Source organism: Ictidomys tridecemlineatus, chromosome 9, assembly GCF_052094955.1.
Source record: "Ictidomys tridecemlineatus isolate mIctTri1 chromosome 9, mIctTri1.hap1, whole genome shotgun sequence".
Lineage (NCBI taxonomy): Eukaryota > Metazoa > Chordata > Mammalia > Rodentia > Sciuridae > Ictidomys > Ictidomys tridecemlineatus.
Genome location: NC_135485.1, coordinates 124616803 through 124629800, shown reverse-complemented (window position 1 = coordinate 124629800; position 12998 = coordinate 124616803). Strand labels below are relative to the sequence as shown.

At 32.5% G+C, this 12998-nt stretch overlaps 1 protein-coding gene across 5 annotated transcripts in view; it reads right to left on the bottom strand.

Moving 5' to 3' along the window:
• The window catches only part of Lrba (LPS responsive beige-like anchor protein), a 648575-nt gene that overhangs the window by 143537 nt on the left and 492040 nt on the right, over nucleotides 1-12998 (bottom strand). For all 5 annotated transcript variants that reach the window (XM_040293201.2, XM_040293202.2, XM_040293204.2 and 2 more), the window contains exons 45-46: nucleotides 10499-10639; nucleotides 9343-9462 (exon numbers count right to left, since the gene is read on the bottom strand). In XM_040293201.2, the coding sequence (XP_040149135.2) occupies nucleotides 9343-9462; nucleotides 10499-10639 (261 nt within the window). The remainder of the gene's footprint in view (nucleotides 1-9342; nucleotides 9463-10498; nucleotides 10640-12998) is intronic.

Below are 12998 nucleotides of genomic sequence, written 5' to 3'. Positions count from 1 at the left end.
TCTTCAGATTGCAGACCCCTGGGATTTCAAAGGTAGTAGAGGGCAAGTCAAAGGTCTCATGTTTTACAAATCTCACAAGACACAAATAAAACTATTTGATGACCACTTCGACTCTGTATTATTATTTAACATATATGTACAATTAAAACCTTTAAGGGTTAACTTTTATAGCTAAAATTAATTCACATAATAGTACAGCACAATAGTATATTTTAAAATATTATTTAGTAATCTCTTAGGATTTAATTGTATTATATTTACTTAGTGATAACTATGGAATATATTTAACTGCCCTGCTAATCTGATAACAATATGAATTTTACATTCACCATTAACAGTACACAATTAATTACAAAAATAGGAATTTTTAAATATTTTATTTTAGTTGTAGTTGGACACAATACCTTTATTTTATTTTTATGCAGTGCTGAGGATCAAACCCAGCATCCTGCATGTGCTAGGCGAGGGCTCTCCGTTAAGCCACAACCCCAGCCCCAAAATAGGAATTTAAATGGATTATACAAAACAACCACACATAGGATGTCCACATAGGCTGTTGTGTAAAGTTAACAGTAAGAACTCATTCTGTACTAATTGTATCAATGTAGAAAAGTGAATTATTAACAACTCTTAGTATATGACTTGAAGCTACTAGGTCCAATGTGGACAGACCTCCCAATCTCCAGGAAGATGTTATGAATAGCCCCATTCCATATTAAGCAAATTATCTCTCTTACTTCTCCAACTGTCAACCTATCTTTTTCAGACTCTTCCACATATCCTTAGAAAATCTTCATGATTTTCTGTCCCTACAGTCAACCAAATGGCACATCCTGAAGAATGATTTTTAATTGTCTCTTGAATTCAACCTCTTGGCTTCTTAACTAGTTGAGGCTCTTACCATCTTCCCTTGAAACCAACTGTAATAGCCTCTGTTATCATTTAGATATGAGGTGTCCCATAAAAACTCATGTGTGAGACAATGCAATAAGGTTTAAAGGTGGAATGACTGGGTTATAAGAGCCTTAACCAAATCAGTGCATCAATCCCCTGATTGTGAATAACTGGGTGTTAACTACAGGCAGGTGGGGTGTGGCTGGAGTAGATGGGACTTGAGGGCATGCTTCTGAGGTATATATTTTGTCCCTGGTGAGAGAAGCTTTCTCTCTGCTTCCTGAGATGCCTTCCTTGTCCATGCCTTTCTGTCCATTGCCCTCAGGCCTTGAGCAATGAAGTTGGCCACACAGGGACTAGGACCTCTGAAACTGCGAACTCTAAAATTAACTTTTCCTCTTAAAATTGTTCCTGTCGGGTCTTTTGGTTACAACTGTGAAAAGCTAACTAAAAGAGCCTCCTAACATTTTTGTCTACCTCCTGTATCTGTTTCTCAAATTTCTGCCAAAATTCTTTGTTTGATAATAGAAATTTTGATATCATACTCCCACTCAAAAATATTTAATGGTTCCTCATTGACTTATAGCAGAGGAAGGCAAACCACAAAAGGTAGATAAAACTATTCTATGATCACTTTGACTCTGTATTATTATTATTTAACATTTATGTACAATTAAAACTTTAAGGGTTAATTTTCATAGCTTATATTAATTCATGTAATATTGCTGCACAGTAGTTTACTTTAAAATACTATTTAGTAATCTCTTTTAGGATTTAATTTTATTTTACATATGCGAATAAGGCCAAATATGACCTGTTACTTGTTTTGGCAAGTAGAGTTTCATTGGAACTAAGTCACTTTCATTTGCCTAGATATTGTTCTCAGCTCTTGTTGGGCTACAACAGTAGAGTGGAGGAGCTAAGGCAGAGCTTAGCTCAAAGATTTTACAGCCAAAAATATCACTTAACTGCTTACCAAAAATTTTTGCTGAACTGGCCTATAGAATTAAGCCAAATGTCTTTAAGCTATTACCAAAGGTCTTTAAATCAGACCTGAATGCCTTTCAGTATCTCCCCTTTTCAGTGTTTACTACACTTCAAGAACATAGACTGATTGGCAAATCAGTAAGCATTCCTCGATGTGCCAAGTATTTTCTCTGGACTTTGTTCATGTCATTTCCCTTGCTCAGAATACTCTTTCTCAATTCATCAAATCTTAATTTAATAAGTATTTACTTTAATGCCTATGATATTTCAAGCATTTTTCTAAGCTCTAGGAATAAGCCAATGAGCAGAACACTTCCCAAATTTCATGGATCTCATGTTTCAGTTTTGATAAAAACATAATAAATAAATCAACAACTGTAAATGTATGTCAGATGGCAAGTGACATGAAGAAAAATGAAATTGGAAAGTAAAAGTATGTGGGGTGAGGAATGTAATTTTATATAGGAAAGAAAGAGGAGAAGGCCTTACTGAGAGGATGACATTTGAGTAAAGATCTGAAGAGAATAAAGAATGGATCCAAGAAGATACCTGGAGGAATGTTTTCAGGTGAAAGTAAAAGTAAAAGCAAAGGTCCTAGAGTAAGAACAAATGCCTGGAGTATACAAGGAGACCCTGCTTGGTTAAGAAGTGAGTGAAGAGAGGGCAACAGAGAAGAATGCAAGAGGTAGTAGGATTTTGGAGAAGGGTAGATTATATAAAGTCTGAAAATAAGGATTCCAGTTCATAATTTCAAACAGGAAACCATTTACTAACATGGGAAAGACTGAGTAGAGCAGGTTGGAAGGAATGAAGATCATGTTAAAGTTATGATATGTTTACATATTCAAAAGGAAATAGTGAGGACAGAGTCAGACATCAGAAGAAATATAGGGGCTAGAGACAGAAATGTGGGAGTTTAGTTAATTTTAATTTAGTGTCCCAAATTAAAAAAAGGATTTTGCATCCTTTAAGATACAGCTCAAATATCTCTCTATGAAGTCACTGTGATCCCACCTTTACTAGTTAAAATTAATTTCAAGTACTATAATAAGATAAATGTTTTTATTTTATTATAGTACTTGTCACAATCTAACTTATATTTAAAACCATTTCATGTATACCTGTCTTCCTCATCTAGAGATATGAGAAAAACAATGTTTATCTTACCCTTTCAAAAAATGTTCTCTACTGTATAGTACATATAGTGAATAAACAATAAAGACTAAGAATTCGTCATGTTTGGGGGGATTTTAATTCACCTACAGGAAATTTTCTGCCTGAAGACAGGGAGTTAAATATCTGGCCCTAACAAAATGTACTCTTTCTTCTGTGCTCTCTACATTTCTACCCAAGCCAAATTTAATCTCTTCTTCTCTCATCTAAAAAATCAATCATCAAATCCCAACAGTTACTTTCTATACGTCTAAGGTTCCCCCACATTTCTGTAGCCCTGTTGCCTGCTTCAAGTTTAAACCTCCACCACCTCTTACCTAATTACCTTAACAGCTTGTCCACAGTATAGTGCATGTATCAATACCAATCAAAGTTGTCTCTTATAAACCACAAAATCTGTCCTCACTCCAAACCCTACCAAGGTCTCTCTTCCTCTGCCAACCGAATAAAGTTCAACCTCCTTAATAAAGTATAAGGGTCCTCATCACTGGTTTTGACTTTTCTCTTTTTCTCTCTTCTCTTCATTTCAGATGCCATAGCAATGGGCCCACAGAGCAGCATTAATCACAGGGATTTGTTTATTCCCAGATTCTCCCCTAGTGAAAAAGTATGCTGAAGACAAAGGTTGGATTACATCTGGTATGCTAGCACAACTAGGGCCGGACTCTGGACAAACTAAATTTTTAAAAAAATATAAGTAAATTTTGAAATATTTAGGTAAGCAAATGCTATCTCAGGATTCCTCTTTTACTTCTCATTTTACTTTAGCTTCAGTTATGTTTTAGTAATACATTATTCTATAAATCTCAGCTACTGGAAAAATATGGTTCTCCAATAATCTCCATTTTAGATCCATTTACTACTACCTCCTTTCCAAAGTAATGAACCAAGATGACATTTATGACTCCTTCCACTCTCTAAGCCTGATTATTAATCATTTCTACAGGAAAGAAGTTAAGGAGTTTATACTGCAGCAAGTAAGACCTAACTATTAGACTGAGTTTATGGACACTGAGGGTATCTGAAAACAGATTCCTCAAGAGATGGGAAAAGAAATCCATGACAATGAACAGCCTAGAAAAAGCTTTATTATTTATCTCATATTTAGATGTAAATGTCTAGAGAAATTCATTTACAATTTATATGTCTATGATTTGTTCCACAAAATCTGGTGATAATAATTCAAGGTTAAGGCTAAAGATAATAATCTATGCTGAACCTTAGTTTCTAAATTTAAATGAATTTTTAAGATCTGAAACACAGAATCAATTGAGAATTTTATTTCATGTCATTTATAATAATAATAATAATAATAATAAATTGTCATTATTATTGTGCAATGCTGGGAATCAAACCCAGGGTCTTGCACGTGCCAGGCAAGCACTCTACCTACCCCTGGGCGATTTTCACAACTTTCTACTGGGGATCTTAAAATGTCACAGTGGTGATTCTCCAAACCAATTTCAACACTTTCTATTTCAGTCCTCAAGACTACATATTATTGCTTCTACTTGCCAGTTCATATTAGATAAAGTACACATCAGAAACACTCTTGTTCAAAGAGGATGAGGCATTCTTTCCATAAGCAGAAAAGCCATCCCTTCCTGTGATTCCAAAACAATGCTGTAACTCTGTACTGCCTAATACAATAGTCACTAGCCACACATGGCTACAGAACACCTGAAATAAGGCTGGTGTGAATAGTTGTGATCTGGAAATGTAAAATATCAATAAACAATTTTATACTGACTACATATTAAAATAATATTTTGACATACTAAGTTTAAAATATTATTAAAATTCATTTCATGATTTATGTTGTCTTTTTAAGATGTGACAAGATTTAAGATAACGTATGTGGCTTACATTTGTACCTATTAATTTTTATTGGATAGTAATAAGCCTAGTTAGTGAATTGATTTGAGTTGTTTCTTTAGGCAGAAGAAAACACATCATTCAGAAGTTAGACCCAAAATGGGATCACCAATCTGGCACAGATTACAAATGATCCCCCAAACTTGAAAAATGGTAAATCATGTTAGAATTCAAAGACTGCTTTGATATCATCTAATAAGAAATATTTCTTTAAAAAAAGAGAATTCATATTTAAATTATATTATAGGAATAACTTTTTTTGGTAAAATTATTGTTGGTAGAATTCAATAAAATAGGGATTCTAAGATATTCAAATTCCCCCTCTGCAAAAAAGATTGAAGTACTACAAAGTTATGGTCTTACTTTTTCTGTCTGAAAAAAATTAAAATTTCTGTCTACCTCACAGAATTTCATTTTTTTGTAAAATGTTACAAAAACATTTTAGAGACTGTATATTAAAAAACCAAGGATTACTTTAGAATCCACTCAAAAATGGTTTCCATTACTCCATCCTCATATTTTATCATCCCTTCTCTACTCTCATTTCTCTATTTCTAGAAACTCCAATAAGACAATATGAATAAACACTATAATTAATGATTCAATCAGAAATACAATGTTATATATGAATGAAATGTTACCTTATTATACTAATTTGTTCTTATTAATTATGTTATTATAATGATTTTAAATATGCTTTCTATAGAACTAAACTATAATACTTTATAAAGAAACAGAGAAAAAAATGAGACCTGATTAAATCCCTCAGATTTTTGAAAGATTAACTATCAGGAAGCTCTTTAAATGTCCTGTATAACCATGAATTACACAATTTTCAAAGTTTAAAACCTACTGAGTTATGAGGCCTACATTAACTGGTTATTGATATGGGAAATGATAGTAACTTATCAATGCCATACCCACCACCACTTTATGGATAATGGAGTACAGGGTGGTAAAAAGAATATACATATTGGTTAGAAGAATATGAAGGTTTCAGCAAAATTAGTACCAAAGAAAATTTCTGTGCTTCTGAACATGAAATGACACTTAAGGATACAGCTATATTTCTAACCAGTTTCCAATCACCTTGATACTTCCGAATTTTAAATACTTTTATTTTTAAATAACTTTTCCCTTAAGTTATGTACAGAGGTGAACACCTGTTGTTCCAGATAATTAGGAAGCTGAGGCAGGTGGCTCATTTGAGCCCAGGAGTGAGGTCAGCCCACACAACACTGACCCTAACTCAACAAAAAAATAAAATAAAATAAATCAAACAAAGCCACTTTTCCCTTAACTTTGTACTTCTTCATATCAATTCTCTAAATAGTACTGCCAGAAAACTAGAAATCACAATAGTACATTCACAAGGACTGAAGTTCAAATATTTTTCTAGTAATGGAGACTGAATAATTAAATCCTACTGAGGCATTCAAAGGAAAGAGACATGGGTTTGAGTTCTTATGATTTTTTTTTAAGAAATAAGAATGATGAGAAAAATAAGGAAGGAGAAAGGTGAAGAAGATCATGTAATGTTTTAAAAGATTTATTTTAGTTGTTTTGTAAGTTTAGGTCTCTTTTTACTCTTTTACACATGGGGTATTTGAAGGAAGGCATTCAAGAAAACAAAACCAAACACATGCTGATTAAAGAATATGGAGAGAAAAAGGCTGAGATTAAATAGGAAAAAGAGACAGTAAAACTATAAGGGTCTATCATGTATACCAACTACCCATAAAAAACACTGAGCAGGAATATCTAGTACTGAGAGGTAGGAAGCTAATGATATCTACTTTTTCTTCTATAAAGCAGGAAAAAATAATTCTCAAATTCATGACTTAATTTTTGTTTACTTAGGACCAAAGTGAAGTGCGAGGTTATAATTTGGTCATGAAATACTTAACAAATGAAGGAATTTAGATAGAAGAAATTCACAAGCCTTCATTTTGATGACAAAAAGACTTATCAATGTTTTCATGTATCTATATCTTTTATTATTTCTCATGAGTTAAATAAGAAATAAAAGAATTTTGAAATTAAAGGGAGAATTAAACAATTATTAAATCTCTTAACTATTCATATTGAATTTTATTTAATTATCCATTTCAAGATTATCTATTAATGATTCTTAAAAAGTATGATATACAACTTCAGGAATATATTAGAAAACATTATTTGTAATGTATTGATAGATACCCAACATAAAGATTATTTTTGTATAAAATGGCACCTTCTGCAATAGAGTATTTTTGGTATGCGTAATGTTGTATTCCACAATAAGTAAAATGATATAAATATATTTTAAAAATTAAATACTTAAAAGTGAAATATAATTATCATTGTACTGAACATTTAAAAAGTACTCTATAGTAATGTACAACATCAGTAATGTAACTTTGCTACTTTTGAACTCCAATGTTTTTCTTGTGGTACTTACTGTTTTCTCCCACATGGTAAACTTATTTAAGTATAAGTCACATTCTTCTGTGTGACTATAAAGAACTTCAAAAAACCATAGGCTTGTTTCATTATACTTAGTGAGACCTAACACAGTTCTCTGCTAAAGAGACTATGCCAAGAAAATACATAACTACTTCTGAAAGTAGAATCAAAAGTCTAATGAGGATTACATTAGCTACTGAGCAAAATGTTGATGTTCTGTAGTAGTAGGCACATATCATACAGTTAGAAGAACTCTTTTTTTTTCTTTCTTTTAATTTTATTTTTTTGATACAGGATCAAAACCAGGGTCCCACATATGCCAGGAAAGTGCTCAAACACTGAGCTACCCTCTACCCCTGAATAGAACTCTGGTTTTCCTTTAGTAATAGTATTGTCCTTGACCAAGCAGAGACTGGTACAAGCTTAGAATAAGCAGCAGGTAAAGATGATGATTTAGAGGATAGAAATATGGCTCTCATCCATATAAAATCAACTCAAAAGGACCAAATCCCTAAATGGAAGGTTGGAACTACTAGAGGACAACACAGGGGAAATACTTCAAGACACTGGTACAGGAAATTATTTTCTTGGTAGGGCCCTAAAAAAACAGGTAACAAAAGCAAGAACTGACAGATATGATCATGTCAAACTAAAAAGCTGCTGTATGGCAAGGAAACAGTCACAGAATGGAGACAGCCTGCATCTTTTCATGACAGAGGGTTCATAAAGAACTCAAAATAAATAAATAAATAAATAAAACCCTAAGTAATCCAATTCAAAACTGGGCAAATGACCTGAACAAACACTTCTCAAAAGATAAATACAAATACAATAAATGCATGAAAAAATTATCATTATCATTAGCTATCAGGGAAATGCAAATAAAAATACAATAAGATACCATTTCATCCCAGTAAGAAAGCTTATGTTAAAAATAATAATAACAAATGCTGGTGAGGATGTGTAGAAAACGAACTCTTAAACACTACTGGTAGGAATGTAAACTATTTCTGCTACTGTGAAAAATAGTATGGAGGTTCCTCAGAAAACTAAAAATAGATCTACGATATTATTCAGCTATCTCATTCCTGGGTATTTATCCACAGGAAATGAAATTAGCATACCAAGGAGAAACCTGCATGCCTGTGTTTATTGTGGCGCTACTTAGAATTGCTAAGATATGGAATCAGCCTAGGTGCCAAATAACAGATGAATGAATACAGAAAATGTGGTATATACACACAATCAAGTATTATTCAGTCATGAAAATAAAATTCTGTCACTTGCAGCAAAATGGGTAAAAGTGGAGGACAAGTGAAGTGAAATTAAGCCAGACACCAAAAGGCAAGTACTGCACATTTTCTCTCATATGTGTAAGCTAAAAAAAGTCAACCTGAAAGTAGAATTGTGATTATTAGAGACTGAGAAAGGCATGGGAGGATGTGGTAAAGGGAGGATGCATGTCATCAGAGAACACTGTATACATGTAGGAAATACCACACCAAACCTCATTAATATATACAACTAATATGTGTTCATCAAAAACAATGGAGACATGGGATATGCCTAAGATTTTTCTCACAGTATTTTTCAGACAATAGTAATTGATTTATTGAGCTTGAAGTTCTGTTGAGCGTAATGCCTTACAAGCCATCTATCACATTGATTACACTTTCTTTATTTTTCCTTAAAAAAAAATGATTTCAAGGAAGAGAGAGAGAAAAAAAAAACATTCTCCAACTACAGGCAGTAGACAAATATTCAGAATATACAGACAGGCAGGTGAAAACAGACACAGAAAAAAATTGAGAGAAATTTCTTTTAAGTGGCTTTCGGCCATTAATTAATGCCTCAACCTCTGAGGTTATCCTCAGTAAATGGGGCATTATTGAAGGAGAGAAATTTTAACATTCATTGAACAAGGAACACATAGGCAGTAAACACTGTACAATGAAACATTTTTTGTACCTTAATATCAGATGTATCACGCTGACTATTTCGCCATGCTCTGGAAACTGATGAAAAAGTTCTATCTGCATGGTCAAATTTTCCTCCTTGCAAATTTAGGAAATAAGTTGTAAAAGGTTCCTAAAAAAAATAAAAAATAAAAATAAGCAATTGAAAGAATCCATATGTTCCCTCAAGCATAAAAATATGTTTTTTTATAAATCTTTGCAACTAAATATTTTAATTACTAATAGGTATTAGCTAGAAATATATACAGGTATACATATAATGGGAATTACAACTAAATTATTATATTAGCATTCTTAAATTGTTTTAGTTTCAGAAGAAATATTTCTAAATATTTCCAAAAATTGAAACACTTTCTTCAGATTTTCTTCCTTACCAAGACCAATTTACTAATAACATTCAGATATATTAAATGCATTTTCTTCATAGTACAAGGGAATAGTCCAATATGCAATTTTCCTATTGTTACCAATATTTAATTTATGATTAAGAAAAGAAAAATGTTTGAAACATTTAAAAGCTTCCTCTTAGTTAAAAAACACTTAAACACATATTAGTGGCTAATTGCTTGAAATTAGCTAAGCACTATAAATTACTTCTAGGATTTATGTCTGCCTGTACCCTTGTAACAAGCTTTAATTAATGATGTGCTGCTAATGCTTTCCCAAAGAAATTACTTTTCAGTAGATGAATCACCTTTAAATTTTAGAGAAATATTTCTTGTTTGACCAATATATTATCAATACATGCAATAGTGTTGATTACCTACAAACATACCTTATTCTACGGGGGGCAACTGAAGCACCCAAATGTAAGATTATATGCCTGTATTAATGAACTCCTATTTAGTTCTTATTTTACCAGACTATTTTGAAAAAAGAACTTGTTAATCTGATAAGAAAGCAACAATTTGAAGAGACAAATTGAAGAAAAAATTCAAAGAATTCTAAGTGAAATAGGTTTAAGGCAATTCTACAGTAACGTTACAAAAATACATATTACATAAGATACAGAGCTACTTAAAACTAGAACCTCAATCATTCAAAAGATTTTTAGCATTCATAAAAGGTGCTGATAATTTCTAATCATTGCATAGTCTCTACAACCTTCAATATACTTAGTCATGGTTTATTATTTACATAGAACTTACTATTCTTAGCAGCCATGCAAGAACGAAACTTGCAGTTGAGTAATGAGTACCATAATGAAACTTTGGAACTTGATCATCTTCCCATGATTCAAAACGTTCTGCAAAGAATGCTGCTCTTTTTGGATTCAAAGCTCCTATTGGCTGCCAATGGAGAGAAAACAAGACACATAAATGAAATTATCCTTTGTCTCTTCCTTTCTTCTAATGTTATCCTATTAGTAAGTGTGAAAATAAGTTTTAAAAATATAGACTACTTAAACGAAAGCAAAGTATTTCAATTAGGGTGGATGAAAAAACAAATTTATTTTTTAAAACAGGTTAAAAATATACATATAAGTAAGTGGATGGATAAACCTGTTATTTCTCCATAAGTCAAGTTTTTGCTGCACATAGGCTCTTAATCAGTCTAAAATAAGCATCTCATAAAGACAACTACATGAAGTGAACATTAGCTATACAATACTTCAGAAATTACCTATAAAATTCTATTAAGTTAATTTGAAGCAACAACCACAGACTCAGTCTTGAAGCTGGAGGATTGCACTGTAATGGGCTTTGGGAAGAGGATGCAACAAAATTGGGGAAGGGGTAATTAGTACAAAAGAAGAGATTATAAAAGGATTAAGATGCAACTAGAGGACCTGGGCTATAGCCCAAAGACAGAATGCTTTCCTGGCACGTGTCAGGCACTGGGTTTCATCATCAGCACCACATAAAAATAAAAAAATAAAATAAAGGTATTGTATCCATCCATAATTTTTTTTTAAAGACAGAGTGAGAGAGGAGAGAGAGAGAGAGAATTTTTTTGATATTTATTTTTTAGTTATTGGCGGACACAACATCTTTGTTTGTATGTGGTGCTGAGGATGGAACCCGGGCCGCACGCATGCCAGGCGAGCGTGCTACCGCTTGAGCCACATCCCCAGCCCCATCCATAATTTTTTTAAAAATTAAAAAGATGGGTGTCATGGCACTCCCATTTACCTGGGAGGCTGAGGCAGGAGAATCCCAAGTTCAAGGCCAGTCTGGGCAGTTTAGCCAGATCTTACCTCAAACTTTCAAAAAATTAAAGAACAAGGGATGGGTTGTAACTCAATGGTTGAGCCCCTGCCTTGCACATGTGAGGCACTGGGTTCGATCCTCAACACCACATAAAAATCAATCAATCAAGGTATTGTTTCCCTCTACAATTTTAAAAAATTAAAGAACAGAAAAGAAGTTTGAAGAGTAGCTAAATGGTAAAGCACTCCTTCGTTCAATCCCCAGTAACTAACACACACACACACACACACACGCACGGACGCACACATGAAAGAAAAAGATGTGACCAGAAATTTCTACTAGTATGAGTAAAATCAGAAATTAAAGACTAAAACAAAAATTAATAAGAATGAACTAAGTAGGGCTCCAAGAATGTTAAGAGCAACTACTTTAAATAACAACATTCTCTTAAAACATTCTGATTGTTAGAGGATCTCTATCTTCCTATTCAAAATATTAAAACCAATTCACTGAAAAAAAAGATATGTCAGATGACTTCTTTTAGAAGATACAGAAATGTCTTTTGCTTTAAATCTTGTGAAATCCTAGGAGTTAATCACTCCTCATTTTTAAGAGAAAGAAAAAAATCTGATTACTTATATATAGGATTAAAGGGAAATGCTAAACTAAATAAAATATAATGTTCTAAAATGAATAAATTCAGAAATGTTCTACTGAAAATAAAGCAATATGCAGATCAGTTTTTGAACTGCTTTTCATGTTATGTGATTTTAAGTAACATTTTAAATTCATCTTTTGGCTATCTTAAAGTAGCTGTTAAGTGTTTTTTTTGTTTTTTTTTTTTCCAGAACTACTATTTATTGTTGGTACTATTTTCTTTGCTCTGGTTCTAATCAACATTATTTTAAGTCATTATTTTACTTTACAAGTAGATTTTTTAAAGTCTTTAGTTGATTAGCATTTTAAGTCAGTGTTATAGTATACTAACTTTAAAATGACACATATTTTAAAGCACTGATTTCTGTACAAAAGAATTATATATGACTTGCTAAATGTATGCCAGCTAAGAATGGAATTGACTCCAAGAATTCTTTCTTTGTTATAGGACCAATGTGGAAAGCCTTTAAATGTATTGTAGTTGTTGTCCCTAAAGACTGAGCCATGCAAAAGGAAAGAAAGAAATAAAATCACTAGAAGACAAATTATATGAATTAAAAACAGAATCAATGCTCCTTTTGTATGGTTCTGCAGCATATTAAGCATTCATTTTATCTGCTCCTATTTTTATTACTCTCCAAATGAATATCCCCTCCCCCAAATCAATAGTTATAGAATCACGTTTCTTGAATATAATGTTAAAACCAATTAGGATTGATTTCACTAGCATCTGAAAAAAATGGCATCATGCAGAGATCCATGTAGGCAGAACCCACAGTATTGATTCTGGCTGTTATTGTTACAGTTGGTTTCTGAATCCTGGTATAGGACGGCTATCAAG